Genomic DNA, 17,747 nt, shown 5'->3' on the forward strand with positions numbered 1-17,747 from the left:
GTTAAAGAGCAAGGGGGTATTCCAATCTTAGACTTTTTTGGTACATCTCTCACCGGTCTACCTTCCAGAAGTGGCAACTGATTGATGAACCTCGAAGTTTAGCGAGTGATTAGCTTTAGTGAGGAGGAGAGGGCATTGTGACCTGGCGCATGCTGCCTGCTCACTTCAATACTCACTTTTCCTCACTGAAGCAGCTCGAGTGGTGGCTAAAGACAGGCAAGAACCAGGTATTGGAATGGGCCCACTGCCACATTGCGCACCCGCACTGACAGTTTGAATGTGTCACTGTACTCCTTCAGTGCTTACCGCTGTGCTCCTCCAGTGAGCAATGAAACTCTGTCAATCAAGAAAGGGACTGTCCTAAATATGCAAATCGAAAGGCGTAACAGTGCACCAAGACATAGGCCACTCCAAAGTTGCACTGTAGTGCCCTCATTATCATGTAGAATAAAAGTAGAATTTTCAGCAAATATTACGTTAAACTCTATATGCCTGGTTTGACTTTTATAGGGGCTACGTCCCATATATAAATGTTTATGAAGTTTTATTTGCATTTTGGGGCTGACAGACTCCCTTTTAGCCAACATTATTCCAAACATCTATTACTACCAAAAAAGCTGCATAAAAAGCTCCAAATTGTCAGAATGTATTCCTATACCTCGGTACCTACTGTATGATGACCATTTCTGATTGCATTAAAGTGCTCACAGCCTCACATCAACTACATCCTTGTTGTGTGGATACCTTTGACCAGAGGTGATAAAAGCTGAGGATCTCGAGAACTGCACTTCTGAATTGGAATAGTGAGGATCAATATGGGGATGATATGGAGATAATTTTGGGGCTTTATGTCAGAAGAATACGCTGCTTGAAAGAAGTTTTCTCAGCTGGTTCCTTTACTCACCCTCAGCTTCAAGTCAGAGATGAGATGGGACAACCCAAAGTTAATGAAGACATAACCCTATATATAAATGAAGACGAGTCTTCTAATGCGACACATGTAAAACTGGTGACGAATTCCAATGGAATAGCAGAATTTACACTCAGTACCTCAGACTGGGAATCGCATGTAGCTATAAAGGTAAGTCAGAAGATCGTTACATAGAAATGCATTGAATTTCCATGCAAAAGAACAGTGTAGATTCTCTCTAGCAATGGGATCCATGAGCATTTGCATTTACGAGAAAAAATTGTACAATCAACATATTTCAAGGATACTGAATTTGCAGGGATTTAAAAACAATGTCCAGAAGTGCACTGTAACCCTTCTGTTTAATAATTATTGGGGGTCTCAGGCCCTATCCCAAATATAACATGCCAGATGATTAAAATTAGAGTTTGTACAATGCATACCCCTGTAATAAGCAAAGCAAAGCTGACTTGAACCTTTATTCTATTCCTAACATTCTGGTCCATGTAAGGTGAAGGGAGACTATTCCAACCTTTAGGTGGCAGGACAAGAAGTAAAATATAGAGATTAGAGGACATAGATTTTTTTCTAGCCAACTTTCCTCTTTCTTCTTTACCCTCACCAATTGGTCAGGTAGTGCTGATGAAATGCATAGGGAGATATTGGGAATTAGTGAATTTATAACAGCTTTTTAGGCAGTTGGTACCTACATTGGAGGCAGCCCCATTTAATGTGTAGTATAAGGAAATAAACTAATACTATCTGACTAACTGGGATCAGAATGACAGTGATTGACTACAAAATCCCAAATTTATTGTTTTACATGCTATATTGCACATGGCACTTTGTATGTGGATCGTATAATGAACTTGAGCTCAAAATACTTCAACAAGGATACGTATGAGTACATTATACTGTATAAAAGTACGTTAATCAGCAAAAAAAAACAATTTACATGCTGAAATGTACTTGTTGATTCTTTTGAATTATGTCATGGATTACGCATAGTTAGGCTGATATCTATAGACAAAAATAAAATTTAGCAAAATTATTATAGATTTTCAAATATATGCCTAATTTGCCTTTTTTCTCTTTTTTTGTGTGTTCTAATACACATAAAGGAAACAAACATGTGTATAACAAAACATGTGTAATTGCAATAATTTTCTGGGAAAAATACTTCATTTTCTGGAACAACTTCAAGGGTGTCAACACTTTGGGCCATGACTGTAAATCATTGTATTGTCCCACCAAGATAGGAATATTTTTAGATAATAAGATACATAAAAGTCTTAAAGACCCAGTTGTTTCTTCTTCTTTCAGGCACGTTTTTCATCTGATGTTCATGATGATGATGATCAACAGTATGAGAATGTTTGGCATTATCGTTATTTTTATGAAGCTTTTCCCCAAACTATGTTGTGGCTTTCACCTTATGACCCTAAAACGGAAAGCTCATTGACAATCCAAAAGCATCTGATGGATATATCCTGTAACACTGATCAGACGGTGACCGTGGAATATGACATCCATAGGAAGAACCTCAATGCTGACACGGATCATCTTGACTTTTTCTATGTTGTAAGTATTCTTATTCTTGGAATTAAAATAGTACATTTTGTAAATTTGGCATTAATATTATAGCTTTCTTGTTAACAGGATCCATAACAAATATGATGGGATCATTATGATCTTGCCATGATTTATCTTATATATGACACTGTTTTTTTCATTGATCATATTTAGCAGTTTTGCATGATACAAGCTTACCATTCAGTTCCATATATATTTATCTTTATATTAGCACTTACAGAAGCACTTTATAGTTTTTTGTTTGATTGACACTTTGCTTTCAACATTTCATCAACAGTGTTCTTTTGAAGGTGCTAAGGGTGGTAACGCAAGCAGATACCTTGATCAGAGTGTAGATGTGCAAGACAAAATAAAACTCTCCCACAAAGCCTGGCCTAGATATGGTCAGATCCATATTTGAGATCATAGCTGCAAACTTAGTAAAGTGGTCAATAATGATCAATGAAAAGCTTGTAACTAGTGATGAGCGAGCTTACTCACAAGTACTCGGTACTCGCCCGAGCATCTCAGTATTCGAGATGCTCGGAGCTCGCCGAGTACTTGCGAGATGCTCGGGCGGATGATCGGGTCCCCTCCCTGCATGTCTGGCGCTCTTTAGAGCACCAATCAACATGCAGGGATTGCCTGCCACTCATTGTAATGCCGCAGCCATGGTGGTAGTGTAGGTAGAAAACAAGTACATTACACATATCCATCTCAACAAACAGTCCTTCTGAGAACTAATCCATCTGCAGAGATATCAGGCAGGGTGTATAGGCAGGCAGTGTATATAGCAGACTGCAGGGCATATATCACAAGAGGCTCCATTCCAATTCTGCCTTCTGCTGCTGTTAGATATTTCAAAGGCCAGGTCTCAGGGGCAGGAATACGTTTTTTGAATCTTAATCCTCATTATTTGCTTAAAAAGCAATACAGAGAACACAGTTTTTCTGCGCCATTTGCTTGTTGGTACTGCAGAATACAGCCAGGTGCTTTCCATATTACAGCGCTAAAAATCCAGCTATTTAAAACTGTGTTTTCTCCGTCACACGGATCACATATACATTGTCAGAAAATACTGCCATTTTTGGCCTCCATTCAATTTTTTTTCACTGGGTCAGTGAAGATTTTGACACCGGTTTGCTATTCAAAATAGTTACCTACAGGCCATGTATTTAAAATTGTATTTTCTCCATCACACGGATCACATATACGTTTTCAGAAAATACTGCCATTTCTGGCCTCCATTACAAATTTGTTTCAGTGTGTCAGTGAAGCAATTGACACCAGATTGCTGTTCAAAATAGTTACCTACAGGCCAGGTATTTAAAATTGTGTTTTCTCCGTCACATGGATCACATACAGTACAGACCAAAAGTTTGGACACACCTTCTCATTTAAAGATTTTTCTGTATTTTCATGACTATGAAAATTGTATATTCACACTGAAGGCATCAACACTATGAATTAACACATGTGGAATTATATACTTAACAAAAAAGTGTGAAACAACTGAAAATATGTCTTATATTCTAGGTTCTTCAAAGTAGCCACCTTTTGCTTTGATGACTGCTTTGCACAATCTTGGCAAGGCAACCTTTCCCTGTAACACCAACACGAAGGAAGTTGCCAGTACAACTGTTAGGTCTTCCCGAGTCTGGTTGTTTTTTAAAGACTCTGCCGATAACCCCAAAAAGGCCATTTGCACCACCTGGCAGGCCAGCATCAGCAGGGGTGGCAAACGACCAGCCTGACCACCACAAGCATGATCAGGCACATGGCAGCAAAGCACCCAACTTTGTGGGCCAAACCCCAGGGTCCAGGAACAGTGTCTGCCTGTGGTACCATTGCTTCTTCCGCTGTTGTGCATGCAAGCCAATCCCCTGTCCATGGTACATACGAAGATGCCTCCTGCCCTGCACCTGTTGTTGCACACTCTTAAGTAGCAGCATCATGAAGCACGTCCTTGTCCCAGTGCAGTGTTCAGTTGTCCATACCCCAGTCCTTGGAACGCAAGCCCAAATACACAACCAACGCCCCTCAGGCCACACTACTAAATTCTCACATTTCACGAATGCTTGCGTTCGAAATGTTGTCTTTTATTCTCATGGAGACGGAAGAATTCCTCAACCTGATGGTGGCAACCGTCCCTCAGTTCTCGGTCCCCAGCCGCCACTATTTCTCCCAGTTTGCCTTCCCCGCATTACATAAGCTCGTGTCCCAAATCATTAGCCGTGCCCTCAACAACGCAGTTACTGGAAAAGTCCATCTAACCACAGACAAGTGGACAAGTGCTTGTGTGTGTACATCTCGCTGACGGCACACTGGGTTAACATATTGGAAGCCGGGACCCAGTCGGACTTTGGGACGGAACACATCCTCCCGACACCAAGGATTGTGGGCCCTAGGTCAATCAGGCTTGCCCCCACGGTCTACAGCTCCTGCACCTCATCCTCCTCAGCCTCCTCCTCCTCTTCAGCCTCCATCTCTGAAATGACCACAACAGTCACAAGCTGGAAGCACTGCAGCGCTGCCTCGGCCAAGCGGCAACAGGCTATGCTGAAGCTAATATGCTTAGGTGACAAACCACACAATGCTGAAGAGTTGTGGACAGCTCTGAAAGATCAGGCAGATCTGTGGCTCACACCGCTGAACCTACAGCCAGGAAAGGTCGTGTGTGACAATGACCGGAACCTGGTGGTGGCTCTGAGGCGAGGCGAGCTCACACACGTACCATGCCTGGCCCATGTGCTTAATCTCGTGGTTCAGCGGTTTCTCAAATCCTACCCGGAGATGCCAGATCTGCTTGTTAAAGTACGCCACCTGTGTGCCCATTTTAGAAAGTCACCTACAGCTTCCGCCGCAGTTGCCGTGTTTCAGCAGCATTTGCAGCTTCCGGCTCACAGACTGGTGTGTGATGTCCCACGCGTTGGAACTCTACACTGCAGATGTTGGGAAGGATTTGTGAGCAGAAGAGGGCAGTTGTTGAGTACCAACATCAACAAGGCCGTCGGTATTCAGTTCAGACTCCACACATATGACCTCAGGAGTGGACATGGATGTCAGACATATGTACCATCCTCCAAAACTTTGAGGACTCCACCAAGATGGTGAGCGGTGATGACGCCATAATTAGCGTCACCATCCCGCTTCTCTGTCTTCTGAAATGCTATCTGCTCACAATCAAAGAGGATGCATTGCAGGCGGAGCACGATGAGATGTAGCAAGGAACCATACAGGGTGATTACACACCGCCCAGCCTCATCTCATCACAACGTGGATTGGGGGACAATGAGGAAGAGGAGGAGGAGGAAGAACAGGAGCTAGTTTCATGCGCTATAGACGGTACTACCTGCACAGCCGTCATACCATCTGTTCAGCGTGGATAGCCAGAGGACAGGGAGGAGGAGGAGGAGGGGGAGAGCATGGTCAGTCATCCTCTTGGTGAGGACACGGAAGTCTTGCCTGTTAGTAGTCTGGCACGCATGGCTGAGTTTATGTTATGCTGCCTTTCCCATGACCGTCGCATTCTCAACATTTTGGGTTACAGTCATTACTGGTTTGTGAAACTTTTAGACCCACGCTACAAAGAGAACTTTATATCTCTTATTCCTGGGGCAGACAGGTCTGCAAAAATGGGGTTGTACCAGAAGGCCCTTGTTGCGGAACTATTAAAAAAATTCCCATCTGAAAGCGCTGGTGGCAGAGGTCACACTTCATTGGAAAACCAAGGAGTACAGGCGAGAGAGAAACACCTTCAATCCAGCAGAGGCAGGGGAACACTGTCAAAGTTCTGGGAGAATTTTCTCAGCCCATCCTATCGCACAAGGCCTGAGGCGCGGGGTACTCTCACAAGGAGTGCAAAGTTTGGGAAGATGCTGAGGGAGTACCTTGCCGACCGTACCAACATCCTCTGTGATTCCTCTGTGCCTTATAATTATTGGGTATCCAAGCTGGATACGAGGAATGAACTGGCTCTCTACGCCTTGGAGGTCCTGGCCTGCCCTGCCGCCAGCGATTTATCAGAGCGGGTTTTTAGTGCCGCTGGTGGAATTATAACTGATAAGCGCATCCGCCTGTCAACTGAAAATGCTGACAGGCTGACTCTTATAAAAATGAACAAGGGCTGGATTTGGCCAGACTTCTCAACACCACCGAATGATAGCAGCGTAACATAAACTTAAATCCAGTATCTTTTCTTGGGAGGTGTATTCCCATGCACCTTTTCACACCCACACATGGGTATACGCTTCCTGATTTTGGCTATTTGCTCTTGTCCTCCTCCTTTTCCTCATCTTCCACCACCATATTACCAGGGTGATCGTGGTCCGTGATGCAACACCCATATAATTTTTTAAAGAGTGTTTATGATGCCCGTAAAAAATTTTTTTTATACAGTATGTTCATGTATACCCCCCAGGGGTAAATGTTTGTCAGCCCATACAGTTAGTGCATGGGCATTACAAGTATAGGAGGCCCGCTCCTTTCTAATGGGAACATTTTTTTATGAGGCCCTCCTCCACGTGTCTTCCAAGGGGCATTGGAGTCCCTCCAAATTTTTGGCAGCCCTTGCATTCACTGCATATTCAAACACTATGGGAGACCCACTTCCTAAAAATGGGAACATTTTTTCATGAGACCCTCTACGTCTCTTCCAAGGGGCATTGGAGTGCCTCCAAATTTTTGGCAGCCCTTGCATTCACTGCATGGGCAAACACAATGAGAGACCCACTTCCTAATAATGGGAACATTGTTTTCAGGAGGCCCTCTGACCTCCACGTCTCTTCCAAGGGGCATTGGAGTGCCTCCAAATTTTTGGCAACCCTTGCATTTACTGCATTGGCAAACACAATGAGAGACCTATTTCCTAATAATGGGAACATTGCTTTCAGGAGGCCCTCCTCTAAGTCTCTTCAAAGGGGTATTGGGGTGCATCAAAATTTTGGGCAGCCCTGCCACTCACTGCATATGCAATAATAGTATAGGAGACCCACTCTGTAGTAATGGGAACAATAAAACATAGCCGGCTGATGGCTCTCTAAGAATAGTGAGGGTCGACTGCTGGCACTATAAAAATAGGCTTTGTGACTTTCAGAGTCCCTCCTTCATAAATGAAACACGATGTGTCTGATGATATCTCACACACCACATGGCCAGATAAGGTTCTAAAATGTTAAAATGACATTTCCTGGTGAATGCATTTGTCACGGTTGAAAGCAATGCAAATGTGGAAAAAAATGCATCAAAAAAGCTACGTGTGAACCTAGCCCAGGGTGTGGAGGAGCATTTTTGTTTTTGGTTATTTATTTTGCTTTCTATAAAAGTCATTACACTGGAAAGGATGTTCCTTAACATATTTCCCAGGAAAATCCATTTTGGTTTTGTTTTTGTATGTTTTATTGTGAGTTTGTAAAAGTGGCGTAATACCTCTGACAACGTTGTTGACAGAAGTGACCTAGAAGTCAGAAATGCTTCCAGGGGTCTTCCCCATGCTGTCCCCATGTCATTTGAGCACTGTTCCCATCGATTTGGGCAATTTTTAGGCCCTCTGCAGACCGCCGGGGGGAGCTGCCTGAAAAATGCTCGAGTTTCCCATAGACTTACATTGGGCTCGTTGCTCCGGTTGAGCACCCGAGTATTTCAATGTACTCGACACGAGCATTGAGCACCCAAGCATTTTAGTGCTCGCTCATCACTACTTGTAACGACTCTTTCATAGCAAGATAATTCATTAGCATGAATGCTATGAGGTTGGAAATTGGGTGGCTATATAGTCCTGCTTTGTTCCCCTTTTTTCTTCTTCCAATAACTCTTTCACTAGTTCTTATACTTCAAATATGGAGATCATGTTAACATCTTCCTCTGAAGTTTCCCTTTTCACTGTGCAAAAGCTGCATCCTGATAAGCTCTAAGCCCTAAGTCTTCTTTTTTATTTCTGTTATTAGTCTTCAAGATACATTAGCAGAAATATTTATTACAGTTCAATATCGCAGTTATACCACCACACCTGAGAGCAGACCAAATGGAGGTGTTAGTCTTCTCCTTTAAGCACAATGTGCTTTTCAGGTTATCCCCTGTGTAAACCCGGGGTCTTCCGTGGGAATAATACTACTCAGACAACACAGGGTGAGGGTTAACAGTGTGGAAATACTTTATTGAACCACCAAACAGACAATAACATATAGAACAGTCCCAGATACACAAGATGGTGCAAAATTACACAGTCTCACCCTTTCTCTGGCCCACTCGGAATAGAGCAACTGTGATTTTGGGACTTCCAGGGCCAACTACCTCAACCATTGTCCCCCGTTTTTGGCGGGCACCCACAGAGAGGAGGTAACGGTAAGCTTAGGAACCTGACAGTCCATTGAGGTACGTGGCCAGGTGACCTGAAGTCCCCACCCTGGCTTTCTCCAAACATATCCATGGATCCAGGTGACCGGATGGTCCCAATCTGGATTTCTCTGGATGTATCCATGGGTTCCAGGTGAACAGATGGTCCCAACCTGGCTAACCCAAAAATATCCATGGGACCAGGTGACTGGAGGATCACAATCCTGGCTTTCCTCAAATGTCTCCATGGGACCAGGCGACCGAATGGTCCCAACCTGGCGGACCAGGCGACTGAATGGTCCCAACCTGGGGTCTCAGAATATATCCATGGAACCAGGTAACTGGAGCGTCACAATCCTGGTTTCCCCAAACATCTCCATAGGGTCAGTGATGGTCAATGTAGAAGGTCTGTATCCTTCCAGCCTGGGCAGTGTTCCCTTAGGCTGGCATCCTGTAGAATCCAAATCTGTGTCCCTTGGGATGGAGCCATGCTACCAAGCTGTATTCCTGAAGAGTCTCTCTGATTCTCTTAGCTGTACTATAGAAATCCCTTTGTACATATATCCATCTGTGGCCCAGGTCATCATTCACAGGCCAGGTTGAAAGGTGCAGGGCTCATGTCTCATTGTTTGAGCATTTAATCAATTTGCATAGTTTGTATCCCCCTGCTCTTTAAATGAATAAACTAGCTGGCTTAGTTAAATATGTAATTAGCATATTAATAAACAGAATTGTTCCCCAACCCTGAGTCTCTGTCCTTCATACAATAATAAAGGATTTACAGATGCCCTGCTATAGCAAAAATGTAAAAAAAAAAAAAATAATATTTTGCTGTTAAAACAAAATATTGAACTGGAAATAAACAACTACAGTATATAATGCACATTTATAGTTACAGGTATATTTTTTGAAATAGTGACAGCTTTGTTTGCATGTTTTTTATACCATGAAAAATAGTGCCAAATTCTGATAATGAAGGACAGGTAAAGTAATAAAGGAATGGGGCAAATCAAAATTGATTAATTAGCACCATAATTAAGTGGTCTACAGAGGTGAGAAAGATTTAAAAATCTTGATAAGGGTTTTAATTATATTCAAGTATTGAGAAAGTTATCTGTGGCATACTATATTTGATAATAGCATGAATTCCCTCATATTTCATCACCTAAGAAACACAAAATTTCAATGAGGATAAACATAGAAGAAAATAATTCCTTCTTCCTGCTTTAATTATCCAAATAAATTGGGAGAGTTTGTGTGGTCACTTAAGACCAGGACAAAACCATACAAGTTTATGCATACCAAACATAACGACTTGTGGCAAATTCATGTAAAACCTTAAAGAGAACCTGTCATCAGGATTATGAATGTTAAACTAAAGGCATGCCCATAATGGCACTGTATAGAGATTCAATAGATATCTTCAGTGAATAAATCTGCATCCTGGTTGTTGTTGTTCAATCAACATTTGAAGGTTGGGTTTCCTAAGCTTTCGGTGAACTTGGGCATGGACTGTGGGTTGGGGCTTCAGCTCCATCCCCACCCTCTGCCTGACTCTGGTGTCTGCATCTCCCTCCTGTTTTAAAGTTTGCGTCAGCATCTTTCTAGCAGTGGACAGCGCTTGCGCAGATTGAGTTTTTCAGTAAAGTGGCGCCAGTGACGGTACATGTGCAGATTGTGATCTCGGCTCGTCATTGAGCCATAATGTAAATCTGCACATGTGCCACCACAGGCTCCATTTTCCTGAAGACTTCTGGGATATCAGCAGCGAGGACGGACTTGGCGCAAACTTTAACATAGGTGGAGGAGCCGGGACAGAGCAGAAGACCTTACCCACAGTCCCTCCCCACTGTTCCGCCCCAATGCACAATAAGCTTAGGAAAGGCAAACTTCTAATGATGAATAAACAACCAGAATGCAGATTTCCTCACTGAAGGTATCTATTGAATTTGTATAACAGTACCATTATGTCCATAACTTTTATTTAGCATGCCTAATCCTGATGACAAATTCTCTTTAACTGATATATAAGCAATGGTAACCTCTTGTCCAAGCTATATTTAAGCTTTTTTCATTATAGACAAAGGCTCAGTTTTGTACCCCAGCTGTGTATCTATTTTCTCTGGCTTAGTTTAAGTAACTTGTTGGAGCCAATATTTAACAACCCTAGCGATTCCCCAGCCTTTTGCTATAGAAGTACAGCAATTATGAGAACAACGTATTTCTTATTCATATGTTACCTGCTTTCTATGTTTTCACAGCTTGTAGACAGAAATGGAATCTTCTCTTATAATGAACATAAAGTAAACATTAAAGACCAAGAAAAAAGCCAAAGTGAGTATAATGGTTTTCTTCCAACAGAAAAAAAATATAAGCAGAATTTAAAAATCATGATAAATGGACCCTGCCTAATTCCTGGAGGCATAACAGACCCGAATTCTTCTTGAGTATATTCACTTAGGTTTACCATTCATCTGGGACCACAAAATTAATAATCATGTTCTTGCGGCCACTTTATTCATTCTGTCTTATATACAGTTGTAATTAAAAACTATTCAACTGTCATTACAAATAGGTTTATTACCAAAATGGACACATTTTCTGCTGTCTGCAATTAACTAATCAAACATGAACACTAAATACTACAACAAACAAATATAACAAGTGGTTTCTCCAAATGCAACACAAAATGCCACTTTTAATGACTATTTTAGTTTCATAATAATACAACCCCTTCTTGACAAGCATCTTAAGTACTCAGTAGAGCCGATTGACTGCACTAACCTGCTGAAAATATGATGAATAGCCAGACACCGGCATCTGGCAGCCTTCCTGAGAAATCTTAGTCTATTCCTTATGGGCAACGACCTCCAGTTTACTGATTTCCAAGGATTTCCATGCTGTAACTGCCTTGTTCAAATCCCACCAAAGATTTTCTATAGTGATTCAAGTCAAATGACTGTGCAAAGCTGCTCCAAGATTTTCCAGCACTACTTCTGAAACCAAGCCGTGGTGGAGTTTGAGGTATGCTTGGGATCATTGTCCTGTTGGAAGGTCTAATAAAGCCCAAGCCTCTTCATGGAAGGCATGACGTTTTCTCTTTGGATTTCCCTATGCTTGAATGAATCTATCTTCCCCTCCGCACACTGCAGGTTTCCAGTTCCAGACAAAGCAAAGCTGTGCAAGAGCATCACCAAGCCACCGCCATGGTTCACTGTAGGCAGGGTGTTCTTTTCAGAATTTGCCTCTTTCTTCCTCCCTACTCCATACATCCTGCTGATCCATATGCCTGAAAAGTTCCACTCTATTTCATTACTCCTCAGAGCAAAATTTTAGAACTACTGTGGCATATTTATATGGTTTTCAGCAATTTAGTGCTTCCAATTATTCTTGGGTTTTTGAATCAGCAGAGGCGTACATATTGAATTCCGGGTATAGAGACCTTGAGTGTTTAGTATGCGCCTTACTGTTCAGACTGAAACCTCATTATCTGCTGAAGCCACATCTTCCTGCTGGTCTTTTGCAATCACTGGATGGTTTTTGACAATTTAAATCCTCAGGAATCTGCTAGCAGCTGGGTGACAGCTTCCTGTTTCTGACACATCCAGATAGTGCAGCCAGTGTTCCTTTACATTTCAACTTGAAAACCATGTTTCCACTCTATTAGTAGAAATATGGGTCAGTGCAATGCCTTAGCTATCTGTTTTAATCTTTTTTCTTTGTGCAAGGCAATTACTTCACTAGAGTAATACTGGTGAGGGTCAGCATAGGGTTATATTTCTATACACACAAATTGCCTTAGGCAAATAAAGATACCTTATTAAAGACCCTAATAAAACATAACTTTAATTTTTAATTATTAAACAACAAAAAAAGACCCTATTCATTAAAAACACATGGTGCTATGAAGTGGATAGTATTCAACAGGTCAATCCTGATCATAAAGTGCTAGTGCTTTAATTTGTGGCAATCTCTTTAACAGGAGGACCTACAGGTGCTTCTCACAAAATTAGAATATCATCAAAAGGTTAATTTATTTCAGTTCATCAATACAAAAAGTTAAACTTATATATTACAAATAGAGTGATCTATTTCAAGTGTTTATTGCTGTTAATGTTGATGATTATGGCTTGCAGTCAATGAAAACACAAAAGTCATTATCTCAGTAAATTAGAATACTTTATAACAACAGCTTGAAAAAAGTTTTTAAAATCCGAAATGTTGGCCTACTGAAATGTATGTTCAGTAAATGCACTCAATACTTGGTCGGGGCTCCTTTTGCATCAAATACTGCATCAATGCGGCGTGGCATGGAGGCGATCAACCTGTGGTACTGCTGAGGTGTTATGGAGGCCCAGGTTGCTTTGATATCATCCTTCAGCTCGTCTGCATTGTTGGGTCTGGTGTCTCTCATCTTCCTCTTGACAATACCCCATAGATTCTCTATGGGGTTAAGGTCAGGCGAGTTTGCTGGCCAATCAAGCACAGTGATACTGTTGTTTTTAAACCAGGTATTGGTACTTTTGGCAGTGTGGACAGGGGCCAAGTCCTGCTGGAGAATGAAATTTCCATCTCCAAAAAGCTTGTCGGCAGAGGGAAGCATGAAGTGCTCTAAAATTTCCTGGTAGACCGCTGCGCTGACTTTAGTCTTAATAACTGACTTTGGTCTTAATAAAACACAGTAGACCTGCACCAGGAGATGACATGGCTCCTCAAACCATGATTGATTGTGGAAACGTCACACTAGACCTCAAGCAGCTTGGCTTGTGTGCCTCTCCACTCTTCCTCCAGACTCTGGGACCTTGATTTCCAAATGAAAATTGGAACTCTGGGACCTTGTGGAGTGTGTCAATGACTGCCTTCTGGACATCTGTCAAGTGAGCAGTCTTGCCCATGATTGTGGAGCCTACTGAAACAGACTAAGGGACATTTTTAAATGCTTAAGAAGCCTTTGCAGGTGTTTTTTGTTAATTATTCTAATTTACTGAGATAATGACTTTTGTGTTTTTATTGGCTGTAAGCCATAATCATCAACATTAGCAGAAATAAACACTTGAAATAGATATCTCTGTTTGTAATGACTCTATATAATATATGAGTTTCATTTTTTGTATTCAAGAACTGAAATAAATTAAATTTTTGATGATATACTAATTTTGTGAGATGCACGTGTATCTCTCTGTGTATACAATAAGTATCATGCAATATAACTTCATTAAGTGATAATACATTCACAGCTCTAACTATCTATCTAATTGCTTCGTTCCTTACTTTCAGGCAATCTCTTTGCCAGATGCTATCTGTACATCATTATTACCTAATTTAACTTTATAAAGTGCTGCTAATACATTCAGGTCCTGGCCATCTATCTAGTAGCTTACTGTCTCTTTCCATCACATTCCAGGAGCTAACTTCCTATTACATTCCATATTATCCCTACTACCTAGTACATGCTTTTAAAACTTACACAGCCATTAGCCTCACCAACATGTTTCGCCACATAGGCGTCATCAGGGGAATGAGGCTATAAAAGATGGAAAGATCATAACATCCAGAGGGACTTTAATAAATACCAAAGCCTCTTGTTATGTAGATAAAAAAGAGCAACAATTGTGATTCCTCCATAGTTGTTGATACTTTTCAATGGCTCATAACAAATAACAAGCTTCTGAGACTACTTAGGTCACTTCATCGGGCATGGTTTAATACAGTATCAGAAAGTCACATATTACGTGACTTGCATATTATACTGCACTATTCCTGAGTCCTATTGTGGAGGAAATATAAGGAAAGTGATGTGAAGCAGAACTATTAATAATGAAAGGGGAGAAAAAAGTTGTAAGAGTAAACATTGGAGAAGTTCATAAATAAGGAACTTGGGTGTTTTATTATCCACTGATGGAGGTCTGGTCCGGGGTTGTGATGCTCCAACGAGGTCTAAGGAGCACATTCTTTAAGTGATGTACGAGATTGATGTAAATCTATTTGACACATTCATTTCAGCCCTTAAATGTGTCACAGTTTGTCATGAGCTTGTACTCCCAATATCATTCTTCTCTCTTGGATTTGAAGTTATCTTTCAATACTTGTAGCATCATTATTATTATTATTATTATTATTATTATTATTAATATTATTATTCTTTTTATATTAAGATGTTGAATGTTTCTGAGACTGCAGTAATCAGTAAAAGTTGCATTATCTGTTGAATTTTAAAAAACATTTATTATATTAGTTTAGTGAGCTATATAAATTGTTTTTCAATAGATTTATTGCTAACAGCAGAAAGTTTGTAAATGCTGCTAAACCAAATTTGGGGGGTTGGGTAAGGTGTTGAATAATTTTGATTGCAATAGTATAAAGCCTGACCCTTATTAAAAACATGAGAGAAATGTTGGCAAAATGCTCACTCAACAGAAAGCTGACTTGCAAAACTCCTTCATAATTTTGCTTACATTTATTGGCCAAGCTTGCATGTCTGTTTCAACAGGGTCATGGGGATAAGTAACTCTGTAATTTATAGAATCTCTTGTGGATGATTGATTGACCAACTGATTTATTTCCATTTTTCACATTTTTAGAGCTGCATGGTTCATTCTCTCTCAGTTTCCATGTTGAAAATTTCTTCCCTATACTCCGATTTCTTATTTTCTCTATTCTGCCTAATGGAGAGACCATTGCTAGATTTACCACTTTCTTTGTTTCACCGTGTATAGAAAACAAGGTAAGGCGCTTACCTGAAAACAACACTTGCTTTCCTGACAATGACAAATAGAAATACTACGCTTTAGCAGGACAAGCCACAATGTTATCTGAGTACTTATTTCAGGAAAAAAGCAAAAAGAAAAAGGAACCAGTAGGGTCAATATTTATGTGCACATTTTTTTGTTTAATGGTCTGCATTAAAGAGGTCCTTTCACCAATTTTTTCATGTTGAACTGGACATATGACATAACAGTGAATGCAGAGCAGAATAAAATATATATATATTTTTTTTTACATTTTGCCTCTCTGTTGTGGCGATATTAGCCATCAAATATTTGGCACCTAATGAGTTAACTTTAGTGAAGTCCAGGTGGGTGTTAAGGTATAGTTTTCACTAGGGGAGTATTCTTCTGCCTTTTGTATGTAAATGCAGTAGGACCTGTGATAATGTCATCAGGGTCACATGACCAAAGTCCACAGGTCCTGCAGCCTAGTATACATAACACGCCACAGCTGTTGCAGAATATCACAATACACAGCCCTGATGCTACAAATCCCCCTAATATATATTAACTGCTGCAGAACCTCTTAATACACCTCATCTGCTACAGAACCTCATAATACACCACAGTTCCTGGAAAATCTCATAATATCCTGTATATGAGACTCTGCTACAAAATGATTTCACTAAATGACTGTTCACTCAAATACCCCCTGTCCATCAGTGCACTCTGTACTGCTCCCTTCATTTATTTTCCACCAGTTATTTTTGTTCAGAGCCCTGAATAGACTTTCAAATCCACCAACGTAACAATTATGATCAGTTTCATCACAAGTTAATGGCTTCAAACTTCTGTGCTTTGTAATGTATTTTCAGTGCTAAGTTAGGCTGCATATTCTGCCTGGCAGGAACTGTGAACTCAGGTCATGTGAACCTGATGACAAATTTAATCTCACAGATCCTTCAGCACTTCTATGTTGCTGCCTGCTTATGATTGGTCAGCATCATACAAGAGGCAGAAGTAGATGTCCAAGTGAAAACTATCTGAAATTGAAAAAAACAAACAAAGAAAAATGTTTTATGCCGCCCTGCAGCCACTATTACATTGTGTGTTCAGCTGTTCAATATTAAAAATTTGTTGAAAGGTCCTCTTTAAGTGGGGCTCACTTTATCATTTGTGCTCAAAGCTACAGTAAATGTATATCATAATCAGTGCAGCCAAAGCCCCAAACCCTTCTTCAATGGGTGCAACGCTTTATCCAGACTTTTCAGACAGTAGTATTAAAAGTCTTTAATAAAAGTCTCAGCTTACAATGAGAATTTGAGATTCAAAGGGTGTATTTGGCAAGTAATGGAGACATCTTGAACATAAAAACATATTGGCCCCAATCCATCAAAAATTTTACCCCAGAAAATTATCATAAAACACTTTGAAAAGGTGCAAAACTTTTGCGCAATGCAAAGTTGAAGAAAGCGTTGCAAATTTCTGCATTTTCATCTGAGTTTTGGACAGCTTTATCAAAATGAGTGGAACTGGGAAGGAGCTGGGTGGGATGCGGTGTAGCTACATCTGCATGTCAAATTCTTCAAAAGTGTGGTGTCTTTTACTTCAGAAATATTACTCCAATAACATTTTTGCTGAGGCGCACGCCACTGATAAGATGAGATTAATTCATCAAGTGGTGTGTGCCACTTAGAGAGAACCTGTCATGTCTAATAACACTACTATCCTGCAGAAGGTGCCCAGACTCAGGTGAATATTAACTTTATTTCTCCCAGGAGCTGCCAGCTTTCAGTCTTGCAGGTGTGCCTGAAGCAATTACAGTCACCACTCATAGCACAGAAGCTTTAAGCACGCTCCCGGCACTGAATGACAGTCAGCCCTGAATTATTGCATAGATGATACAAACTTGGCTTCAAATATACAATAACCCCCTTTTTTATTTTCTTTCTATGGTATAAAACACATTTTTTCACCATTTATTACAAATAGATGAAACTTACCTTTTCTGAAGAACAAGTCCGACCCGGGGAAAATGTTAATCTGAAAATCACAGCAGATGGTGGAGCACTTTGCTCTGTGAGATCTGTAGATAAAGGATACTTGCTTGACAAGCCTCATGAAGACAATCATATGATAAGGATAATGGTAAGTTCGATAAACACATATATATTAATTTATTTCTGAACTTGTCTTTTTTTCTGATTAGATATTAATGGGAGTAC

The 17,747-nt window shown here is 40.6% G+C and overlaps 1 protein-coding gene across 1 annotated transcript in view; it reads left to right on the plus strand.

Annotated features, from left to right (window-relative positions):
- Positions 1-17,747, plus strand: part of LOC141273398 (alpha-2-macroglobulin-like protein 1) — a 196,128-nt gene that overhangs the window by 60,878 nt on the left and 117,503 nt on the right. The window contains exons 11-15 of the mRNA XM_073685168.1: positions 911-1,081; positions 2,234-2,491; positions 11,077-11,149; positions 15,397-15,539; positions 17,515-17,670. Coding sequence (XP_073541269.1) covers positions 911-1,081; positions 2,234-2,491; positions 11,077-11,149; positions 15,397-15,539; positions 17,515-17,670 — 801 coding nt within the window. The remainder of the gene's footprint in view (positions 1-910; positions 1,082-2,233; positions 2,492-11,076; positions 11,150-15,396; positions 15,540-17,514; positions 17,671-17,747) is intronic.

This window comes from Phyllobates terribilis, unplaced genomic scaffold (genome assembly GCF_046119375.1).
Source record: "Phyllobates terribilis strain yellow unplaced genomic scaffold, ASM4611937v1 Scaffold_5__5_contigs__length_657084704, whole genome shotgun sequence".
Taxonomy (NCBI): domain Eukaryota; kingdom Metazoa; phylum Chordata; class Amphibia; order Anura; family Dendrobatidae; genus Phyllobates; species Phyllobates terribilis.